Raw genomic sequence first — 25,662 nt, forward strand, 5'->3', positions numbered from 1 at the left:
GCTGGGTGGGATAGGAAGAGAGAGGAGGTATCGGGCAGAGTAGCCCCTGAGGATGACCAGGAAGTGTAGGAGGGGTGTCTGAGTTCCCTGTCCCGGGCTGCTGCCGCGGTCAGAAACTCACTCACCCCAGTGATGTCCCTCCTGGTGCCGGGTTCAGGTCTCCTTCTGTAATGGTATTTTAAAATGAGGGGGTCAAATGGAGCTACCCAGTGAACTGACTTCTCTGGTTATTTTTTTTCTGTCTGAAGGCATTTTAATAAGTAAGTATTGCATTCTAACAGTTTGCCACATGGTGGCACACATCAGTAGTTCTTGAACTTGGGATGTAGAATCAGGAGAAATAGGAGTACAAAGTCAGACTTAGCTACTTGGCAAGTTAGGGGACAGTCTTGCCTTTGTCAAATCTTTTTTGGAAAAAAAAACAGCAATCATCAAAAAGGGGACTGTTTAAACGTGTTAACACAATGATTGTGGGAAGGCATTCACTTCATATATAGACATACGATTCTTTTTTAAAGGTTAATTTTTATTAAAGTAGATTTAAAATTTTTAGTTATGTGTATGTGTGCATGTTTGTGGGCTTGTGCACATGATGCAGATGGCCTAAGATAACCTGGAGGTTTTGGATGATCTTCCAATGTTGCCTTTGATTTCCACATGCATGCCATGCATATTGGAGCGACTTAAATAAAAATATCTCTTAAAAGTCACAAACATTTTGATACTTAGATGTCAGGAAGTGGCACTACTTTGGACAGATTAGGATGTATAATCTTGTAGAAGGAAGTGAAGTGTGTCACTGGGGGTAGGTGTTGAAGTTTCAAAAACCCAAGCCAGGCCAAATGGCTTTTCTCCTTCTGCCTGCAGACCCAGATGTAAAACTTTCAGCTACTCTTGCAGTACCATGTCTGGCTGCATTCTGTCCTGCTTCCACCCATAATGACAGTGGACTAGACCTCTGAACCTGTAATCAAGCCTCAGTTAAAGGCTTCCTTTTATAAGAGCTGCTGTGGTTATGGTGTTGGTACACAGCATTTGAACTATGACTAAGTCAGAAGATGATACCAGGCATGGGGTATTGCTATGTCAGGACTGACCATGATGCTTCTTGGTGGAATGTGGAAGACTTTGGAACTTTGGACCTGCAAAGTAATTGGATGATTAAAGTGGGGCTTAATGAGCCATCCTAATAGAAGGCAGTGGTGATGCAAACAGTGTAGATTTGTTGGCCCATCTCACGGGGTTTCAGAGGAGAAGAATATGAAGAAATAGCTTAGAGATTTTTCTTGTATTCTGCAGAAGAATTGGGTATCTTCTCATTTTTCCCAAAAAATCTACCTGATGCTAAATTGAAGAGTTTTGGATTAATGACCCTGGAAGAGGTTATTTCTAGACAGCTTAAAATTGAGTGTGTTACATGGTTATTAGTGATCACTCTTATGCATAATAAAGAGGAGCAAGCTGAGCATGGAAAAGTATAATATGTACAGTTTGAGGAAAAAAGAGCACCATGAAGTGTAAAGAAGCTAATTCCAGAGCTCAAGGGGATTGTGCTGGTTTAAATAAAAATGTCCCTTCCATAGTCCATAGAGAGTGGTACTATTAGGCTGTATGACCTTGTTAGAATAGCCATAGATTGATTAGAGGAAGTGTGTGTGTCACTAGGGGTTGTGCTTTGAAATCTCAACATTTTTCACTCAGTTCTTTTCTTGCTGCCTGCAGATCAAAACGTATAACTCTTAGCTACCTCTGTAGCACAATGTGTGTCGGAATGCCACCATGCTTCCCACCATAGAAGCATAGAAGAAAACTTGCCCAAACTACAGAAAGATATGCCTATAAAGATACAAGAAACTTACAAAACACTAAATAGACTAGATCAAAAAAGTTTCCTTGTCATATAATAATCAATACACTAAAACATACAGAGTAAAGAAAGAATATTAAGAGCTGCCAAAGGAAAAGGCCAAGTAACATTCAAAGGCAGAGCTATCAGAATTACACCTGACCTCTTAATGGAAACAATGAAAGCCAGATGGTCCTGGTCAAGTGTTATGCAGACATTAAGAGACTATGGATGTCAGCTCAGACTAGAAGAAAATCTCCAACCCAAAGAAGTTTACTACATCAAAAAACACACAGACAGTAACATAGCAGAAAATCCCAAAGAGGGGAAAAACAAACACAATAACATCAACAATGAAAACTAAAATAACAGGAGCTCACTATCATTAGTCATCAATATACCTTAATAAAAATGGACTCAACTCACCTATAAAAAGACTCAGGCTAACAGATTGGATATGAAAACAGAATTCATCCTTCTGCTGCATACAAGAAACACACCTCAACCTCAAAGACAGATGTTGCTTCAGAATAAAAGGTTGGAAAATTTTTTTAATCAAATGGACCAAAGTTGTTTGTTGGCGTAGCTATCATAATATGTTAAAAAATAGGCTTCAAACTAAAATCAATCGAAAGAGACAAAGACGACATTTCATATTAGTCACAGGAAAAACCTTTCAAGAGGAAATCTCAGTACTGAACATCTATGCCCCCAGTACAAGTTTATCCTTATATGTAAAAGAAAAACTTCTAAAACTTGAATCACACATTAAATCCCATACACTAACAGTGGGAGACTTCAGCACCCTACTCTCACCACTGGACAGGTCTGTCAGGCAGAAAATTAGCATAGAAATAAGGAATTAACAGATGTTATGAATCAAATTGACTTAACAGACATTTATAGAACATTCCATCCAAACATAAAAGAATATACCATCTTTTCAGCACCTCATGGAACCTTCTCAAAAACTGAGCACATGCTAGGTAACAAAGCAAACTTAAAACAGAAATGAAATTTGGAATAAGCTCACATATCTTATCGAATCACCATGGTTTAAAGTTAGAATTCAACAGCAACAATAATTCCAGTAATTCCAGAAAACGCACATGGAAATTAAATAATGCTCATCTGATTCACCAATGGGTTAAGGAAGAAATAAAGGAAGAGATTAAAGACTTTCTAAAATTCAATGAAAATGATCACAAACACACCCAAATTTATGGGACACAGTGAAAACAGTGTTAAGAGGAAAGTTCATTGCATCAAATGCCTACATAAAAAGATGAAAAAAATCCCACACCAGGGAATTAACAGAGCACTTGAAAATTCTGTAACAAAAAGAAATAAACTAACCCAGGAGAACTAGATGGCAGGAAATAGTCAAATTGAGAGCTGAAATCAACAAAATAGAGACAAAGAAAACAGTACAAAGAATCAATGAGACAAAGAGTTGGTTCTTTGAGAAAATCAAGAAAATAGACATACCTTTATCTAAACTGACCTAAAGGCAGAGAGAGAATGTCCAAATTATCAGTGAAATGAAAAGGAGGACATAAAACAGACATGGAGGAAAGCCCAAGAATCATTAGGTCATATTTCGAAACCCTGTACTCCACAAGATTGGAACATAAAGGAAATGGACAACTTTCTGGATAAATATCACTTATCAAAATTAAGTAAAGAGAAGATAATAAAATTAAATAGACCTATAACTGCTAGAAAAGTAGAAACAGTTATCAAAAATCTCCCAACCAACCAAACAAAAACCCCAAGACCCTATGGTTTCATCTCAGAATGCTAAAAGATTTTCAAAGAAGAACTAATACCAATACTTCTTAAAATGTTCAACACAATAGAAACAGAAGAAACATTGTAAAACTCTTTTTATGAGGCTTCAATTACTCTGATACCCAAACCTCACAAAGCCATTACTAAGAAAGAGAATTACATACCAACCTCACTCATGAACAGTGATGCAAAAAACTCAGTCAAACACTGGCAAATTGAATAGAAAAACTTAGCAGAAAAATCATTCACCATGGTAAAGTAGCCATCATTCCAGGTATGCAGGGATTAATCAACATATGAAAACCTGTCAACATAATCCACCATATAAACTAACTCAATAATAAAAACCACATGATCATCTCATTTAATATGAGAAAGCCTTTGACAAAATACAACATCCCTTCATGATAAAAGTCTTGGAGAGAGCAGGGGTAAAACATAATAAAGGCAAAATTGGGGGTAACCAACAGCCAACATTTAACTAAATGGGCAGAAACTCAGTTATCCCACAGAAATCAGGAACAAGACAAGGCAGTCCACTCTCTCCATATCTATTCAAGATAGTTCTTGAGGTCCTAGCTAGAGCAATAATAAAACAAAAGGAGATTAAGGAAACACAAATCAAAAAACAAAAACAAAATAAATCAAACTCTTAATATTTGGAGATTAGGTATGATAGTTTATATAAGCAACCAAAAATTCTACCAAGGAACTACTACCAACTTATGAACACTTTCAGTAATGTAGCAGGATACAAGTTAACTCAAAAAGAAATCAGTATCCCTCCTTTAAACAGATAATAAATGGGCCAAGAAAAAATTCAGAGAAACATCATACTTTATAATAGCTACAAATAGCATAAAGTATCTTGGAGTAACTCTAACCAAATAAGTGAAAGAACAATATGACAAGAACTTTAAATCTTTGAAGAGAGAAACTGAAGAAGACAACAGAAAATGGAAGGATCTCCCATGCTCTTGGGTAGGTAGAATTAATGTAGTAAAAATGCCAATCGTACCAAAAGTAATCTACAAATTTAATACAATGCCCATCAAAATTCTTCACACCTTGAAGAACAGTACTCAACTTTATATGGAAGGGCAACAAATCCAGGATAGCCAAAACAATCCTGTACAGTAATGGAACTTCTGGAGGCATCACAATCCCTGACTTCAAATTTTACTACAAAGCTACAGTACTAAAAAACAGCCTGGTATTGGCATAAAAATAGACAGGCAGATCAATGGAAGCACATGAAGACTATGATATTAATCCACATGTTGTCTGAGGTTTCTGTCCTGTCTGATTCCTGCAGTTGTTAAGTCCCAAAGAAATCACACAGAGTCCTATATTAGTTATAAACTGATTGGCCCATTAGCTCTTATAATTTATATTAGCCTGTTAGTCCTGTCTATGTTAGCCATGTGGCTTGATATCTTATTCAGCAAAGAAGTCACCTCTTGCTTCTTCTGTGCCTGGGTCACGACTGCAGACTAGGACTTCCTTTTCCCCCAAATTCTAATTGCACTGCCTCTACTGCCTGCCTGGTTGTACCACATATACTTCCTGCCTGGCTACTGGCCAATCAGCATTTGACAGGGTACAAGCCATTATCCCATAGCATTCCCCCCATTTTTTTTAAAAAAAAAACAACCAAGAACTCTGAATCTAATATCCTTTGTTTAGCTTTTCTCCTGAATATTATGCAAAACATCTTGTAAACAGTATTCTAAACAAAGGAAAGTATCCATAGTCCAGTTTTTGGGAATGTAGGCATAGTTTTCCAGGCTACTTCTTGCTGGTTCTGACCTCTGATAATCTTATAGGGACCTAAAGAAAATTTATAATTGTCATCAAGTCATGACTGGACTATCCTGTGAGGCTTGATCATCTCAGGTAGCAGTATTGAATCTGTTCTGGATGTAGAACTCAGACATCTGGGCCATCCATTCCTATCAGAGATTTCTCAGGTGGTCTTCTTTGATAAAACCTGATTTTTCTTAACTCAGCATGAATCCATATCCTCTCATTTTCTGTGGAAACAAAAGAAAAACCTCTTTTCCAAAGTAATATATCTTTTGACTTTAATTTTGAAGTCAAGGTATTTTCAAAATACCTATCTTGGATTAATTCAGCAGCATTTATATACGAATATCTTTTAGCAGTTGTTGCTCCTTCCTCAGCATTCAAACAATTCAAAGAGAGCATAATAACATACAGTATCCAGATTCTCTGTGTGTTTTTCATCTTTACGTGGCTTTATTTTAAACTCCATTTTGTTTATTTTTACTTTTAAGTTTTTGGCTTTTTTGAGACAGGTTCTCTGTGTATCATTTCTATCCTGGATTTCCCTCTGTAGACCAGGCTATCCTTGAACTCATAGAGCTCTGTCTGCCTCTGTCTCCCAAGTGTTTTGATTAAAGGTGTGTGCCACCACTCTTAACTACTCTCTTTCTTTCTTTTTTATTTTCAGGACTTTAGGCCTGCATATATTTTCAATACACTGTAAACTATTTAGAGGGTTTCATTGTCTTTCAATCTCTCTTTACTGTATATCTCACTTTTTCTGACCACACGAGTCTTTAATGTGCTAGGCAATATGGCTAGGGTTAAAGGTATGGCTTTGACGGCTAGATCCAGCCTATTCCTTAGCTTTCTGAGATTCCAGCCTCATGGTGGAGGTACCAGCTGTAATCATGTATATTGCTACAACTCTATGGCATTTCAAGGTCCCTACCTCCAAGCAAGCTTCAGTACTCTGCTCAAAAACCACATTAAAATGTTCTGTAGCTAGACCCCCTGCCTGACAGAGTCAGATTTTGCTCTGGCAGGACAGCCCAGAAAGACAGCATTTAAAATGCTATGGCTGAAAACCAAAAAGCATGCGGTCATCTTTTTGTCAACACCATTTAAGTATTTTGTAGCATGACCTTTTAAAAAAGCTGTAAGGTTTTACAGCTAAAGCTGAGTCAGGAAGCCTCTCTTAAATGAGAGTGCTTGCCTCTAGCAAGCAGAGCCCACCAGAGAAACCACTGCTATCAATAAGTCATGCCCAACTCTATTCTTTTCTGTAGTATTACTTCCCAAGCTCTCTTAGGATATGTGGATGCAGTTGTACACGTGGACACCAATTGTTGTCTGAGGTTTCTGTCCTGCCTGCAGTCGTTAAGTCCCAAAGAAATCACACAGAGTTTGACATTCATTATAAACTGATTGGCTTATTAGCTCAGACTTATTTTTAACTCTTATAACATTATTCTTGTCTATGTTAGCCCTATGGCTTTGTACCTTATTTGACAAGGCTGTCACATCCTGCTTCTTCTGTGGCTGGGTCACAAGGGCAGACTAGGACTTCCTTCTTCCCAGAGTTCTCATTTCCCTGCCTCTACTTCCTGCCTGGCTACTGGCCAATCAGCATTTTATTAAAATACAATTGACAGGTACAAACCATTGTCCCATAGCACTTCACCCTGATGCCCCATCCCCAAAAAGTTTGTTCATAGGGTTGGGAACACTGTTTATGGGTTGTTGATTATTACTTGTACTAAATAGAGGATTGCGGTGAAAACTATGTTTGTTCAAAAAGAGGGTGTTGATAGTAATATTGGGTAATAGAGTGAATACTCATTAGCTATTATTTATGGATAATTTACATTGGTATAGGTTTTGTATATTGATACAAGTTTGAATTATATTTGTTCCTCTTGTTTACATTTGTACATTTATGCAAAGTTATTTTGTCAGATTGTATATATGCATGTTTCTTCCTATGTTTAGAACATTTTGTATATTGATACAACTTTTAGGATATATTTTCATTATGCATTATATGTTTGTTACTTCTACCTCTGATCAAGACACTTATAGATTGTTTACATTTTGGGTCATCGTTCACATTTGTTGCACATTTGTTTATAGATTATTTAATATTCTGACATGAAGTTTTACTCTTTAAGTTATACAGGTATTAATTATTATAGGTCAATAGTTGTTCATGTTTGTTGTACATACAGTCAGATCAATTAGGTTCTTTAGATACATAGAGATTGTATGTCTAGTTAGGTAATCTTCAACCACTTCAAGGATCTGTGGAACATGGCATTTAAATAATTTAGGGTTCTGTTGACATGAGACATGATTGCTTCTGACAGCACCAGTCTATTCCCAAGAGAATGTTGAGCATCAAAGACACTTTACTTGGAGTTTTTTTTTTTGTTGTTGTTGTTGCAAAAACTGACCTTTGGGCAAGGAACTAATAATGCCTCAACCACTGACAAGTTACAGAGTTTCCAGAAACAGATAAGCAGGACTTTCAAATCTTGCCAAGACAGGGTAAGACAGTTTTGAAAAATTTCCTGCCTCTGAAAATCGTCTGTTACTCTAGGCCTTACCCAGAGTTGGTTGATTCCATGTTGCAAAATGAGACGTTGGGTGATTGCTCAGTTAGCTTATTGCCCACTTTGGAAGCTACTTTATTGTACTTCCTGTCTGCTCAAGTAATATTATCTCCCTTCTCAGGGGGTTTGACAGGATTGAAGATTAGATAGTCATAGTTACTGTACTCTTATGATCTAGCCAAGACATTTCCTATACAAGAATTAGAGTTCATAGGATAGAATGTTTATTAAAACCTTTAGCATATATTCCTTGCTTAATATTGTTTATGCTAGTTGTAATTCCAATTATACTTGATATCTGTTCCTAGTTTATATAGTTTTGTATTGGGTTTGGAACTCTCTTACTTAAACAAAAGGGGGAAGTGCTGTGGGAGCATATTCTGCTCCTTCATCCAATAGCCTTTAAGATACCAGCCCACTTGGGCAAGGTCTCTTATATGTAAAAAGCAGTAGTAACCATAGGCCTGGTCTCTTGCTTCTGGCTCCTACTTCCTGCTGCTAAACTCTGTTCCTGTATGCTCAGAGGACTATTATCAAGGACAGTAATCTGTAAGTTTTCCCCTTAAATAAATAACCCTTGTAGTATCCATATTCTAAACTGGTATGGGATTGTTTTGTGACTTAGGACATTATACACACACCTATGAACAACTGAATTTTGACAAAGAAATAAAAAATATAAAATGGAAAAAGAAAGCATATTCAACATGTGGTGCTGGAACAATTGTATATCAACAAATAGAACAATGAAAATAGAACCATATCTATCACCATGCACAAACTCAAGTCCAAATGGATCAAGCACCTCAAAATAAAACCAACCACACTGAACCTCATAGAACAGAAAGTGGGAAGTACACTTGAATACATTAACATGGGAGACCACTTCCTAAGTATAACCCATTAGCACAGATGTTGAGAGGAACAATTAATAAATGTCATCTCCTGAAACTGAAAAGCTTCTGTAAAGCAAAGAACATGGTCAACAAGACAACACAGCAGCCTACAGAATGGGGAAAGCTCTTCACAAACCCCACAACAGACAGAGGTTTGATCTCCAAAATATAAGAAGAACCTAAGAAACGGTCATCAAAAGACCAAACAATCTATTAAAACAACTAGGTACAGACCTAAACAGAAAACTCTCAACAGAGGAATCTAAAATGGCTGAAAGACACTTAAGGAAATGCTCAACATCCTTAGCCATCAGGAAAGGCAAACCAAAACATGTCTGAGATTCCATCTTACACCAGTAAGAATGGCCAAGATCAAAAATCACTGATGGCACCTTATACTGGAATGGATCTGGGGGTAAAAGGAACACTCCTGCATGGCTGGTGGAAGAGCAAACTGGTATAGCCCCTTTGGATATCAGTATGGCAACTTCTCAGAAAATTAGGAAACAACCTTTTTTAAGACCCAGCAATACCACTTTTGGATATATACCCAAAGGATGCTCAATAGTACCACAAGAACATGTGCTCAACTATGTTCATAGCACAATTGTTTGTCATAGCTAGATCCTGGAAATCACCTAAATGGCCCTCAACTGAAGAACTGATAAGAAAAATGTGGTATAGTTACACAATGAAGTACTACACAACAGAAAAAAATGACACCTGAAAATTTGTAGGCAAATGGACAGAACTAGAAAATGTCATATTGAATCAGGTAACTCAGACCCAGGAAGACAAATATAATATGTCCTTATTCATTAATGGTTTTTAGACATAAAGAAAAGAAAATCAGCCTACACTATATAATTACAGAGAACCTAGACACGAATGAAGACCTTATGTGAGACAGATATACATGGATCTAATATACATGGAAAGCTGAAAAACACAAAGATCTCCTGAGTAAATTGAGAACATGGAGACCATGGGAGAGGGTACAAGGGGAGAGAAAGGGAGGGGAGCAGAGAAAAATGTATAGATCAACAAAATCAATAAAATTTAAAAAATAGACTAAATGCATTGATATTAAAATATGGCTACATGCCTATAGGAAGGCAGATAGTGGAATGTGGTGGTTTGAAAAAGAATGGTCCTATAGGCTTGAATGGTTAGTCATTAGAGAGTGGTCCTACTTGAGAAAGAAGAGGAGGAGAGCCCTTGTTGGAGTAGGTATGGCCTTGTTAGAAGAAATATGTCCTGGGGATGGGCTTTGAGCTTTCAAAAGCCAAAGCCAGTCCCAGTGGCTCTCTTCCTGCTGTCTGCAGATTCTGATGTTAGCCCTCAGCTACTCTGCCTGCATCATGTCTACTGGTGTGCTACCATGTTTCCTGCCATGGTTATAATGGAGTAAACCTCTGAAAATGTAAGCTGGCCCCAACTAACATGCTTCCTTTATTAAAGTTCCTGTGCTCACAATTTCCCCTCAGAGCAAAAGAACAGTGAACAAGACTTGTGTGCCCTTTATAACACAATTATAGTAAAATACATTTTATTATTTATTTTTTTCATGTAGATTCATCAATTTTATGTGTATGGGTGTTTTGCCTGTACCATGTGTATAGCTGGTGTCTTCAGAGGGCATAAGATTTCCCAGAACTAGAACTAACCAAGGCCAGCTGGACTGGATCTGAAAAAGCATGGAATAAAACTGGACTTGCTGAACATAGTGGACAATGAGGACTGCTGAGAAGTCAAGAACAATGGCAATGGGTTTTGATCCTACTGCACGTACTGGCTTTGTGGGAGCCTAGGCTGTTTGGATGCTCACCTTACTAGGCCTGGAAGAGGGTGGGTGGTCCTCGGACTTCCCACAGGGCAGGGAACTCTGACTACTCTTTGGGCTGGTGAGGGAAAGGGAGTTGATTGGGGGAGGGGGAAGGAAATGGGAGGCAGTGGTGGGGAGGAGGCAGAAATCTTTAATAAATAAATAAAGAGATTTCCCAGAACTAGAGTTATATATGGTTGTAGAAACTGTCTTTTCAAATTAAATTAATTCAGGTTTCCAAAGTCAATCTACTACTGTAATCTAGGTTTATACACACACACACACACACAGATGCATACATGCATATTCACACACATGCACACACACACACAGATTAGACTACTTGGACAAAAGAAGAACTTCTAGAAAAAAGGAGATGGACAAGGGAAGATGTGGATGTAAATATAGTCAAATTGAATGTTATATGTGAACAACTATTCTTAACAGCCATTTTATTTTACACCAAATATACACTAATAAAATACTTTCTTTTGAGATAGTCTCTTGTAGTTACTGAGGATAAACTTGGACTTCTGATCCTTTTCCCTTCTTCTCCCAAGTGTTGGAAGTATGCATGAATCACCAAACATAGCACGTAGTTTTGGAACGGAAACCTAGGCAAACACTCTACCAATGGAGCTAAATACCCAAATCTACTCATCAAAGACTTTAAAAAAATACATTAGAGGGCTTTCAATATGGCTCACTGAGCAAAGGGGCTTGCCAACAAGCCCACAACCTTAGTTCAGTTCCCTGGGAGATAATTACCAACCTTTTTTTTTTTTTTAAAAAAAAGTAAATAAAAAGAAGTAAATTAAAAAAGTTTAATGGGGAGGGTAGAAGGGAGGGAAGCAGAGAAAAATGTGTAGCTCAATAAAATAAATAAAAATTGTAGAAATATATATAAGGAATGTATGTTTGCATATGGACATTATGTACATGAGTGCCCATGAGGACCAGTGACATTTCACCATGAACCTAGACTTTTATCGGCAGTTGTAAACTACCTGATGTGAGTGTTAGGAAATAAATTTGGGTCCTCTGAAAAAGCAAGCAAGCATTTTTAACTATGACCCATCTCTTAAACCTTCATTTAAAAATACTTAATATTTTTGCATTTTAAATTACAGCATAATTGTATTGCTTATCTTCTTCCCTTCAGTCACTCCCATGTTCCTGCTCCCAACTCCCTCCATGTACAAAGACTCTCACATCGATAGCCTCTTTCCCCCATCAATCACACACACACACACACACACACACACACACACGTGCACGCACACAATGCATACATTTACATATTTACACATTCATGAACACACATACAAATACAACCTGCCAAGTCCATTTTCCTTGTCTGTGTACGTGGTTTCAGGGCTGACCATTTTGCATTAGACAAGTAATTAGCTTCATCCTCAGGAGGAGACTAATTCTCTTTTCAGCAGTCACCAGTTGTTTTGCCACCAGTTCTTTGGGGTGGGGCCCCATGATAACTCACCCTTATGAGTAATTGTATTCATTGATATTGGCATTTCCCAATGGCTTTTTCATGAAGCCATTTGAAAACTGTTTCAAAGACATGTCTCACCATGTCGCCCATGCTAGTTTTAAACTTTTAGGCTGAAACCATCCTTCTATCTTTGTCTCCTGGTTCCCTGAGTCTACATCATGTTCCACCACTTGGAATTTCAATACTAAATGAGTTGGGAGTATGCCATACTCTGCCATTTCTACTTATATTCACAATAGTAGATTCCATGAATCATTAATATGGTAACTTCTATAATGTTTATCAACTATAAGTATGCAGTAAATGACGAGTGTCTTTTATTTCATTCTTAAAGGCGTAAAGAACTTCATAAATGAGGAACTATAGTAGAAAAGAAGCAGAGAATTCTTTCCTATTTTCCCACAAGATGGAACTGAAATGACGTTGTTGGTTGTATGTTAACAGGGACAACTATATATAAGCTCTGGGATTCAACAAGAAAACTCCAACCTGGCGCAACCCAGTTTTACACAGCTAAATGGTCATAAAAGTGTACCTAGAACAATATTAATCCAGGAGTGGGTTATGGGGGATAGGAGAGGAGAGAGAGAAGAGAAAGAGAGAGAGATCTTGAGAGAGAGCTCTATGAGAGAGAGAGAGAGAGAGAGAGAGAGAGAGAGAGAGAGAGAGAGAGAGAGTTCTATTGGAGTAGAATCTAGCCCCCCTCTTCAGACTACAGTCTCAAAAGACAAGACACTTAACCTGCTAATCAGGGTCATTTAGAGGAAGAGACCTCTGTGTTGCTCTGTAGATTTTTAATGTGCAGTACCATGAGGTGGCTGAGAGAGGTTCTATTGTCTGAGCTTCTCTGGTTTCAGAAACATCTGCCTTTTCTTATTTCTAGAATGGTCAGTGGGTGTCACTCATATGACAATCTTGGTTCTGGGGTGCACCTCTGACATAAACCTGTTAAGTGTTCTATAGTGGAAGGGACTCAGACTTGCAGAATGAGGTGGAAAGTGCTTTCCTTGACAATGGATGAAATCTATCTGAGTGTGGGGGAGTAGAGGGCTGCCTATGTGTTAAGCTAGGAGTCAAGTATGAGGATTCCTGGAATGAGGTTGGCAGATCATGTGCTTGTGCTTCTCTCTCCCAGCACAGGTCTGTGACGATCTCCCACCCCTTGCCCATTTATAGAGGTATCTGGAGACACACCCAGTAGGGGAACATTTGACCTGACTCCAAGGTGGTGAAGAATTTGTAAGCAATCTTTGTCTAGTTCATTTTAAATGCCCCGCCAGCTTCTTCGAGTGTGTAAAGAAGCAGAGAGGAATTTCAACTACTTTTAGCTTCAAATCACTTCGCTAATCACCTTTTGTGTACCCAAACCTGAAAAGGACAGTGCACGAATGTGAGTGTTAAACAATCTAGTCATTCCATGTGTGTTGCACACCATCTCAGAAGACACAGAGAAGATGACAGATACACATAGGCTTCAGTCCCCATAGCACTGTGATTGGCTTCAAAAAAATCAATGCAAAAGAAATTTATTTGGTATTAAAATGATTTTTGAAACAGTTTTCAGATGTCTGAAGCTTCTGTCCTGTCCAGCTCCCTCGGTCGTTAACTCTCAAAGAAATCACACAGAGGTCTACATTAGTTATAAACTGATTGGCCTATTAGCTCGCCTTCTTCTTAACTAATTCTTATAAATTAGTTAATTTAATAATTATAAATTTATAATTTATAAATCTTATACAAGGGCCCTTAATTCTTGTCTATATTAGTCACGTGGCTTGGTACCTTTTTCGGTGAGGCTGTAACATCTTGCTTGCTCTCATTGCCTTGCCTCTACATTCCTGCCTGGTAACCCCATCTATGCTTCCTGCCTGGCTACTTCCCAATCAATGTTTTAATAAAATACAATTGACAAGGTACAAACAAATGTCCCACAGTAGTTTTCATTATGTACCCCTGGCTGTCCTGGAACTTGTTATATAGAACAGGCTGGTTGTAACCTCACAGAGATTGGCCTGCCTCTGTCTCCTGAGTGCAGAAGTTGTGCATCACTACACTTTGCTTAATATTCCTTTTCTTATTAATAAATATCTTGGGCTATGGAGATGGCTCAGTGTGTAAAGTGTTTGAAGTAAAATGTGAGAATCAGTGTTCAGATGCCTAGAATCTTCATAAAAAGAATGTTCATTAGAAGTAGAGAATTTCTCCATAAAACACACTTACCTGTCTTGTTTGAAATCTCATTCTCTGGACACAGAATGCAGTCAAAACAACAAGCCACATTTCCTTCTGGGAGGGATTTTCTGAATCCAGGACTACAACTTTCACTGCAGACAGACTGGGGAGTCTGAAGAAAATCAGGTGTGAGCAAGTTATACTTCAAAATCTGCATTATACCTACTACTATAGTGAGCACATTATTCATAGAACTGTATAATTAGTGAACATAGTTTTTGTATCCATATATAATCAACTGATTGGATGTTGCTGTAGCTTGGACACCACATGCCCCCTTAACCATGACTACTTTCAGCCTATGGTGCTGCTGAGACATGGTGAAGTCTTTAAGTGGAGAGGTCTTGGGGTTGGAGAAATGGTTCTGTATTAACAGCGTGGGATGCTCTTGCAGAGGTCATGGATTACATTACATGGCTCAAAGCTGCCTGTAACTCCAGCTCCAGGGGATCCAACAGTCTCTTTTGGCCTCCAAAGGCACCTGCACTCATGCAGATAAAAGTTCCTTCCTCCATGTGCATATAAACAGTGAAAATAAAAACAAAATAATTTTTCAAAGGTGAGAAAGTTAGTGATTGGAGGCTTGCCCTTTGAAGGTGTATTAGGGCAATAGACTCATCCTACCTCTAGTTTTGCTGGCATGAGGTGATTGTCTTCTACTGCCACAAACAACACCATAGTTCCACCAAAGTTACAGCTATGAGTTACAGAACCATCCAAATTCAATCTAAAGATACATCAGTAATGAAAACCCCAACAGATGTTGTGCATATTTTCATATGAAATGTGTGAGCATTTAGATGTGTATTGGTAAATGAACATGTTCTATTTTCATACAGTATATAAGAAAATTCTCTTCCTTAAATTGGAAGTATAAAATTTAAAAAGCACATTCTTGGTTCAAGGGATTGCTGGGTATGATAATGGATTAATAGCTGCCTTTACAAGATTCAGTAAAAGACAAGAGTCACAAGAGTCATAGTAAAAAACAAATAGACTCCACTTTAGCAGAGAAAGAATTGAATGAAAAAGAAATTAGCCTACATGGCACCTTTGTTTCAAAGGAACAGTCAAGCTAGTGTGTTTCACCATCTTGCTCGCATCAGGCCAACGACAAAGCATCCATCATGATGGGCAGTTGGTCATGGACACTAGAAAACAGCAGCTGGAACATGTCAACCCCGTTTGCTAGCCACAAGTGGATTGATGGGTGGAGCAAAACTGGGTGAGCAGATGGGAGCTGAAATGAGGCAGAGGAGCTTGGAGCTGAGATTCCTGCCTGCCATCCTGGAAACCATTGCCTGAGCAGGAAGCACCCCTACCGCTGCCTTGGTGAACTGCTATGAAATATTTCCTCCACTATCATCTGTGGCCCTAAACCATGCTCTGTGCTTCTTATTCCTACTTTACTCTCTACTTCCATTTCTCCAATTCCTTCCTCAATTTACTATTGAAGGAATTATGGACACCCTTAGCTCTAAAATCTGTGAAATATACCTTTTCCAATCAGTACTCTAGTGATGCTGTCTCTGAATTATGTTAGGAAAAAAAAAAGGAAAATACAAAAGTGTCTTCTACTTCAAGTTAACATGAATATTTCTGTCAAATCTCTGTATTTGTTATTGTTATTGCATCCTCCCCCATAAAGATGTTAGGACATCCCATGCTCAAGAACTGGTAGAATTAATATTGTAGAAATGACCATTCTACCAAAAACTATTTAGAGATTCAATGTAATACCCATTTAAAATTCCTATTTCATTCTGCACAGAAATAGAAGTATCCTAAGTTTTATATGAGTCCACAAAAACAACATCTTTTATATATTTATATTTTTAAAATATATATAGAAAACTTAAAAATACCAGTATATCATAAAATCATAAATCTTACAGGCAAAAGAATAAATAAAGAAAATATGTATTATAGAATAAAACATTAAAAGACGTTTTCACACAAAATATCTTGATCATGCTTCTTTTTTCAATTCCTTTCAGATCTCCTCCTCCATTCAACTCCTTGCCCTTTCTTTCTCTGTGTTTACAAAACAAGCAAAAAAAACTGAAAATAAACAAAATTCTCAAGAAACACACACATATAAAGTAAAGACCAATAAGGTAAAAAGTTCCCAAACAAAAAAATATGATACAAAAGTTCTACCAAAATGAAACTGAGATTCTTGGGAATGGAGTCTTCTGTGAAGAGAGACTCTATCAGAAGAAATTACTCTTTCCTTTACAAGGAAGTATCCATTGCAGATAGCTTTTTGTTTAGGAGATCCCGATCAAGATTTGTTTTAATCTGTGTAGTTCATAGCATTACAATTATACCCAACTCACCTCTGTGATTCCTGTGGCCCATTCTATCATGTCCTCAGATAAAGATAATTGTTGACCCAGTGGACCATATGGAGAAAACTGTCCAACCTTTATCTTAAGTTCTAGACCTTCTGGAAAGTTCCAGTAGTTGAGTATATCATACTCTGCATTCAGTTTCATTTTCTCATCCAAATTCACTTGTTCTCCGGCATGATTAGTAAATTCCATGTTTTTTAAAAAAGGGTGCAGCTAAAAAAATATATTATTTTATGAAGTTGGTACCAGAGCGAAGAGAAAGAACTGAAGTGTTTGGGAAAGTATTATATTGTTTAAATCCTTAGTGAATAAAGCATATTTGACATAGGTATCAAGAATGTAGGGCAAACGGCAGCCTATGGCTAGCTAAAATATTACAATATTTTTGAAAATAACAATCTTGCAATAGATAGTAATTCTCAATTACAAGCACCAAAATAATAAGTAAATGAAAGAAAACCTGGAAGTTTTCAGTTTGTCTAAAGTTAGCCATATCTATTTATTTTCAGAATTAATCTTTCCTGTTTTGCTTTCTGTTTCTGTGATAAAGGCTTGCATGTTACAGTCCGTATTGAAGGAAGCCAAAGCAAGAACTCAAGGCAAGAACCTAAAGGTAGGAAATGAAGCAGAGACCATGGAGGAAAGTACTTACTGACTTATCTTCCATCGCTTGCAGAGCTTTTGTTCTTATACAATCCAGGACAACCTGACCAGGGATGGGATTATCCACAGTGAGATGGACTCCCCCACATCAATTATTTATCAAGAAAATGCCCTATAGACTTGCCCACAAGTCAACCTGATGTCAGGTTATAATTTCTCAACTGAGGCTACTCCTTCCCCAGATGACTGTCATTTGTGTCAAATTGATAAAAACTGACCAATATATTGCCTAGAGAGTGCTTATAAAATGAGGCTGGGAAGATCTTTCCACTTTCTGATATATTCTTTAATTTCTTTCTTCAAAGACTTTCATACAGGTCTTACTTTGGTTAGCATTACCCCAAGATATTTTATTATATTTGTGGCTATTGTAAAATTTTATGTGTCTCTGATTTCTTTCTCAGTACTTTATCATTTGCATAACGAAGGGCTACTGAGTTTTTTTTTTGAGTTGATCTTATATCTTGCCACTCAAATGAAAATATTTTCATACTGATGAACTGTAGGAGTTCATCAGTAACACTGGTAGAGATTTTGGGGTCACTTATGTATACTATCATATCATCTGCAAATAGCAAAGGTTTGACTTCTACTTTTTCAATTTATATCCCTTTGATTTCCTTTTGTTGTCTTATTTCTCTTGCCAGAACTTCAAGAACTATGTTGAGTAGATATGGAGAGAGTGGACAGCCCTGTCTTGTTCCTGATTTTAGTGGAATCATTTTGCGTTTCTCTCCATTTAATTTGATGTTGGCTGTAGACTTTCTGTATATTGATTTAATTATGTTTAGGTGCATTCCTTTTATCCCTGATCTCTCCAATACCTTTATCATGAAAGGTGTTAGAGTTTGTTGAGTATCTTTTCAGCATCTAATGAGGTGATCATATGCTTTTTCTGTTTTAGTTTATTTATATAGTAGATTACTTTGACAGATTTTCATATGTTGAACCATCCCTGCGTCTCTGGGATGAATCCTACTTGATCATGGTAGAGTTTTTTTTTTTTTTTTTTTTTTTTTTTTTTTTTTTTTTTTTTTTTTTTTTTTTTTTTTTTTTTTTTTTTTTTTGATTTGTCCTTGGATTTGGTTTGTCAGTATTTATTGAGTATTTTAGCATTAATGTTCATGAGGGAGTTGATCTGTAATTCTCTTTCTTAGATGACTGTTTGTTGGTTTTGGTATTAGGGTAACTGTGGCCTCATAAAAGGAGTTTCTATTGTGTGGAACAATATGAGGAATATAAGTATTATGTCTCCTTTGAAGTTTTGGTAGAAATCTGTACTGAAAACTTCTGGCTCTGGGTTTTTTTTCTTGGTTGGGAGACTTTTGATGACTTCTTCTCAACATAGTAAAAATGAGGCAGTCCTACCTAAAGCAATCTACAGATTAAATGCTATCCCTACCAAAATCCCAGCACAATTCTTCACAGATCTCAAAAGAACAATACTCAACTCTTATGGAAAAGCAAAAGTCTCAAGATAGCCAAAACAATCTTTTACAAGAAATAAACTTCTAAAGGCATCCCCATTCCTGACATCAAGCTCTACCATAGAATTATAAGAATGAAAACAGCTTAGTACTGAAATAAAAACAGACAGATGGACCAATGGAATGAAAAGAAGACCGATATTAATCCACACACCTATGAACACTTGATTTTTGGCAAAGAAGCTAAAATTTTATAATGGAATAATGACAGAAATTTCAACAAATGCCCTTGGCATAACTGGATGTCAACATAAAAAAGATTGCAAGTAAATCCACATCTATTCCCATGAACAAAACTCAAGTCCTAATGGATTAAAAACCTCAGCATAAATCCAGCTTTACTGAATCTCAGAGAAGAGAAAGTGGGAATTAGCATTGAACACAATGGCACAGGATTTCACTTCCTAAAGATAACACTACTAGCACAGACACTGAGAGAAACAATTAATAAATGGGACCTCCTGAAACTGAGAAGTTTCTGTAAGGCAAAGGACACAGTCAATATGATAAAATGGCAGCCGGCAAAATAGGAAATGATCTTCACCAACCCCACATGGGATAGAAGACTGATTTCCAAAATACATAAAGAATTCATGAAACTAGACATCAAAATACCAAATAATCCATTAAAAAAATGGGGTACATATCTAATTAGAAATTCTCAGCAGAAGAATATCAAATGGCTGAAAGGCACTTAAGGAATTGAGCAATATCCTTACCCATCAGGAAAATGCAAGTCAAAACAATGCTGAGATACCATCTTATACCAGTCAGAATGACTAAGATAAAAAACAGCAATGATAAGGAGGAGAAGATGCTAAGTATGGGGAACACTCCTCTACTTCTGGTGGGAATACAAACATGTACAGTCATTTTAGAAATCATTATGGTATTTCTCAGAAAATTGGAAACCAATCTACCTGAAGAACCAGCAATACCACTCATGGACACATAATCAAATGATACACACTCATACCATTATGACATTTGCTCAACCCTGTTTATAGCAGCATTATTCAATTTATCCAGAACCTGGAAACAACCTAGATGTTCCTCAACTGAAGATGGATAAAGAAAATGTGGTGCATTTATACACTGGAGTAGTGTGGTTGAGGTGAAAGGTATGTGTTTTCATTTTTCTGTTCCAGATTCCATGCCTGCCGCTATACCATCTACCATTATGGACTTTAATTAGCAGAAATATAAGCCAAAATAAGTAGTTTTTTCCTATAATTTGCCCTAGCCATAGCATTTTATCACAGCAGCAGAAAAATAATACAGAGTGGTTGATCCTATACAGGACATAAATTACTCACACCAAGGTTCATGGAAGGAAGAGCCCCCAAAAGTAAGATCCAGAGGATGGGGAGAATTGTTTCAAAACAGCATATTTTGGCTGAGACTCTGCTGTTGCATTCATGAATTTATTGCTTCTAGTATTACCTATGCAATTTCTGCATGAAATTGTGCCCATCCTTTATCTATCATCCAGTGTGGAGTAACTCATGAGTTTCCCATACCGAAAGGCTATAGGCAGTCAGTGGTTTCTCTCTCTCTCTCTCTCTCTCTCTCTCTCTCTCTCTCTCTCTCTCTCTCTCTCTCTGTAATTATTTTCTGTTTTAACTAGTCCATATTTCAGTAAATAATACCCACTTATGCTTAGGTGAAGAATCATAATTAAAATCAGTGAGTCACAAAAAAGATGTGTAAGAGTGAGGTGGGTCTGTTGGGGAAAGGTTCAACATGAGGAGGAGGGGATTAGACTGCTTAATTATAGTGAAAACACCAAAACCTTCTTAAATGCATGCAAGAAATGGTCAAGAAATTTAAAAAGCTATATACTAGGAATGACAGAAAAGGTGAATTTCTTTTCCTGTCATGAAAAGGCAATAGGAAGTTGACTGTGTGTCACATTGAGTAAATTTTGAGTAAAAGAGACTTAAAAGACAACCTGTACAGTACACACTTCCTCCAACAAGGCCATATCTACTCCAACAAAGTCACACCTCCTAGTAGTGCCATTCTCTTTGGGAGACATTTTGTTTCAAACCACCACATTTTACTCCCTGGTCCCCAATGATATGCAGCTATACCACAATGCAAAAATGCATTCAGTCCAACTTCAAAAGTACCTATAATGTAGAATAGTCTCAAGCTTGTTTTAAAGTGCAATGTCTCTTCTGAGACTCATGCATAAAATCCATAAAATCAAAATAAAATAGTAGATTAAATACTTCCAACATATAATGGCATAAGATATACATTTCCATTTCAAAATGTAGGAAAGTGAATACAGTGAGGACATAATGGACCAAAGCAAGCCAGGCAAACTCCAAACTCTGCATTTCTATGTCTGATGCTAAAATGTTCTTCACATCTTTGATTCCTTTTAGCTTTGTTGACTGCAATACACCTCTTTCTCTTGGGCTGTTTATTACCTTAGCAGCTTTCCTTGGCAGGTATCCCATGAATGTGGCATTTCTAACGACTAAGAGTCTCCAAGGCAATCCAGGCTTCAGCTTTACAGCTTCATGCAGTGGCCTTTTTAGGCCTCCATTTAGGAACACTCCTGATATCTTGACTTCAAAATTTGGGAAACCAAATTTTTTGTTCCACTTGTTTGTTCCTGGCTGCTCAGCCTCGAAATAGCCACACATGCACTGTATTAATTAAATCACTGCTTGACCATTAAAAAAAGGAACACTCTTCACACATGCCTGGCCTCAGTGGCTTTCCTTAGGTGTGAAGGCAAATTCCATAACCTGTTTCTTTTACCCTTGAATCTAAAGCCAGAATCATGTGCTTGAAGCCGCCAAGTTCTGCTGCTTTCTGGGCCTGAAACCTGTCCCCACCCCACTAAATTTCAGCTTTACCATTTTTTCTGTTTTTGGTTGTTACCTTTATTGTACCTTTATTGTTTAAACTTGGCTATTCTTTAACTTTGCTCTGTAGACTAGGTTGGCCTCAAACTCAGAGATCCACCATCCTCTGCCTTCCAAGTGCTGGGATTAGGGGTATACACCACCACATGAATCTCTAAGCTTTTCTTTAATTCCTTTTTCACAAGTTGGAAATTTAGCTGAGTGGGATCTTGCCCTGAGGTCAACACCCCCTTTGTTCTGTTTCTTAATCTGTTTAGCTCCTTGGTCATAGGATTTAGTTCTATTTTAGTTTGTGATGCCCCTTTCTCAATCAGTACATTTTGTACTTTTATTTTCTCAGCTAACCCCTTTTCATTATAAATCTTCATTAGAGTTTTCAATAATTACCAAACAACAGAGTCTATACTAGGGTGTTTTGAGATTTCCTCTGCCAATATAATTAATCCAAAACTTTCCCCTTTAGCCTCAGGCAGACTCTTCTGACAAGGGCAAAAATCAGCCACATTTTTCACCAAAATATCACAAATACAATCTCTAGGCCACGTACTATAATTCTTCTCCTCTGAAACATCTTGAACAAGCCATCTGCAGTTCAAATAGCTCTTAGTAGCACTGTTTTCCATGCTCCTACTTGTATGGCCCATTAAGCAAGTATACAAAACAACTGCTATACTAACCCAATGTACCAAGGCCCAAACTCCTCCAAATACATGGTCAGGCCTATACAGCAATACCCCAGTCCCTGGCACCAATTTCTATATTAGTTAAGGTGTCAAATACTTTGAAGAGATATCATGACCATGACAACTCTTATAAAGGAAAATATTTAATTGATGTGGAGGCTTACAATTTCATAGGTTTAGCCCATTATCATCATGGCAGGGTTTATTTGTGTAGGCAGATGTGGTACTGGCTACATCATGATCACAAGGCAACAGGAAGTGGACTGTGTGTCACAGGAGTGAAGCTTGAGCAAAGGAGACATCAAAGATAACCCATACAGTTCAAAAAAGCCACACCTCCTAATAGTACCATTCTCTTTAGGGACCATTACAGTTGCAACCACTTTAACAATTGATATGAATATTTCTGTCATATTTTGTTAAGAATGCAATTGTACAAATATTTTTGTTTTCTTTCCTCAATTTCTGTATCATGTAATATAATAGCAATTAAAAGAATACCAATGGTTATCATATTTAAGTTTGAGATACTAAGGTGTTATTCTTGGGTCCCTGCCCTAGCCACGCCCACTCCCATAACCTCTGACCCGCCCATCGCCATTTTGGGACCCCTCTCTCTCTTTCTGCTTCCTTGGCGTGCACACGCGTTTTCTCTGTCTCTCTCTTCTTTTATCTCTCCTCTCTCCTTTTATCTCTTTTCTCTGTCTTTCTTTCTCCCCCTTCCTTAATAAATACTTATGGCTATTTCCTGTGTTTACGTGTCTGTTACCTGCCGCCACCGTGGGCCAAGGAAGCAGTGCCCTCCTGTAGCCGCTTTCCCATGGCGGGCTCGCCAGCCCGCCCGGGGACCCTTTGTAGCCATCATTTTTTAAGAATAACACTAAGGAATGTCCCTAAAGGAACATTTCTACCTATTCTAAATTTATAATGCATTTGTGATTATATGAGGGATAGTTATAGTATCTTAGGCATATTTATGACCTTTTAAAATATACAATGTATTTGCAATTTTACATGGGATAGTTATATCATGCTTATGTTTTATTATGATTTGGTTATTGTTTTCATTTGAAAATTAAACATGACATGAAAGATATAATTTTGTGTCTAGTTGATGAGATGAACATGTGATGATTATTCTTGGTTGTCAATTTGACTGCATCTATAACCAACTACATAAAATACAGAGCACACCTGTGAGGATTTTTTGCTTAACTGGAAGTCAGAGGATCCACCTCTAATCTAGACCTTTGCAGTAGGAACACATCCCTTTTATAGAGATATCTAGCTCAGATGTAATCTGAGCCATGTCATCTGCTGAAAAGCATATGGAAGAAGGAAGCTTTTGTTCTTTGCCTGCTTGCCCTTTCCTTGCTAGCAAATCCATTCCTTTGGTGGGCTTAGTGTCTACTTCTCTGAGATTCCAGTGTCTACTGAAGAACAGCTGAGACATCCAGCATCATGAACTTAACAACTACCAGATTACTGGACTTTCTGTTCACAGTCAGCCAACGTTGGATTAGCTGGACCACAGCCTGTAAACCACTCTAGAGAACCCTCACTAACACAATCCTTGATACTTTTTCTCCCTAACAGCCTGCACAACACCCTCTGGTACTATTAAATGGAGCCATCAGAGAAGATGTGTCTGGCTCAGCTCCAGTTTGTTATCTCTATATCATGCATCCAAGTTGTGTAGTATCGGATGCAATAGGTTATAAGTCTCTATTTCTGGTTTGTAAACAAAAAGTCTGGCAGAAGCCTATCTTTATTTATGTTTGATTGTGGAATCTGTGATCTCCCTGACTAAGATGTCATATGGAGGTGTCTCATATATGTTACTAGGATTTTTGTTTAGTAACTCTTGACTTCCACAAACATGAAAATTATCCAGCTATTCAGCTATCTACCCTATAACTTTAAGAAAATATTATTTTAAGTTGGGTTAAACATAGTAGCTTTGCATATGGCTTTGTGATTAACTTTCTCTTCTGTTCTGTCCCTTGGTTGTTTCCTATTTTCTACCACTAGGAACCCTCTTTTTCAACTTCTCTACCACTAGGAACCCTCTTCTATTTCAATTTTATCTGTGTTTACTATCCTTTGTTTTCTAATACCCATGAATAGCTTCTTTATAATTTTCTATTTTTTAATTGTATAAGCACTTCAAGATAAGCACACACAGCTAAAGAACTGTAGCCATCTGTATTTAGTCTATCTGGGCCTGGGTTATTTAACTCAGAATGAGTTTTCCCCCCAGTTTTATCCATTTACCCGAAAATCTGATGATTTCATTTCTGTTTACAGATGAATAATATTCCCCTGTTTATAAGTACCACATTTTCATTGTACATTCATTAATTTATGGAAATTTCGGCTGATTTTTATTTCCTGGCTACTCTGAGTAGGACAACAGTGAATATGGATGTATAAGCATCTCTTTGGTCATGTATAGAGTCCTTTGGGTGCATAACCAGGAATGGTATAGGAAGATTATATGATGACTTTTTTTTGACTCTTTGAGAAGCCACCAGGCTGATTTCCAGAGTGGCTGCACTAGTTTCCACTGCTCCCAACAGTGTATAAGTTTTCCCTGTTCTCCACATTCATAATAGCATCTTTTGTCATTCATGATTTTTTTTTAAGCATGACCATTCTAACTGGCTTAAATGGACTCTTAATGCAGTTTTAACCTGCATTTTCTTGATGGTGAAGGGAAATAAAAGTGATTAGTAGCCACATTTATTTCATATTTTGAGAACTTTGTGTTCAGTTCCATGGCCCATCTTTAAAACTGGATCATTTGCTTTCTTCATGTTTGGATTTTCTGAGATCTATGTGTATCTTTACATGAATTCTTAATTTGATATGCAACTGGAAAATATTTTCTCCCTTTCTGTGGCCTGCCTCTTTACTTGACAATTTGTTTTGTTGTACAGAAAATTTTAGTTTCAAAAGGTCTCATTTGTTTTGTTTTCTTATTTCCTGTGTTGACAAAGTCATTTCCTATGCTTACATGTGAACATAAGCTGAAACATTTTCCTCTCGCCATCACAGGGTGTCACAGCCTATATTGAGCACCTTGATAAACTTGAA

At 37.3% G+C, this 25,662-nt stretch overlaps 1 protein-coding gene across 1 annotated transcript in view; it reads right to left on the reverse strand.

Moving 5' to 3' along the window:
• The window catches only part of LOC126491634 (vomeronasal type-2 receptor 116-like), a 58,108-nt gene that overhangs the window by 8,770 nt on the left and 23,676 nt on the right, over positions 1–25,662 (reverse strand). The window contains exons 4-5 of the mRNA XM_050127436.1: positions 16,837–17,064; positions 14,486–14,609 (exon numbers count right to left, since the gene is read on the reverse strand). Of these exons, the coding sequence (XP_049983393.1) occupies positions 14,486–14,609; positions 16,837–17,064 (352 nt within the window). The remainder of the gene's footprint in view (positions 1–14,485; positions 14,610–16,836; positions 17,065–25,662) is intronic.

The sequence above is a fragment of the Alexandromys fortis genome, unplaced genomic scaffold (assembly GCF_014885135.2).
Source record: "Alexandromys fortis isolate MF-2015 unplaced genomic scaffold, M_Fortis_MF-2015_v1.1 scaffold_271, whole genome shotgun sequence".
In the NCBI taxonomy this organism is placed as follows: Eukaryota; Metazoa; Chordata; class Mammalia; order Rodentia; family Cricetidae; genus Alexandromys; species Alexandromys fortis.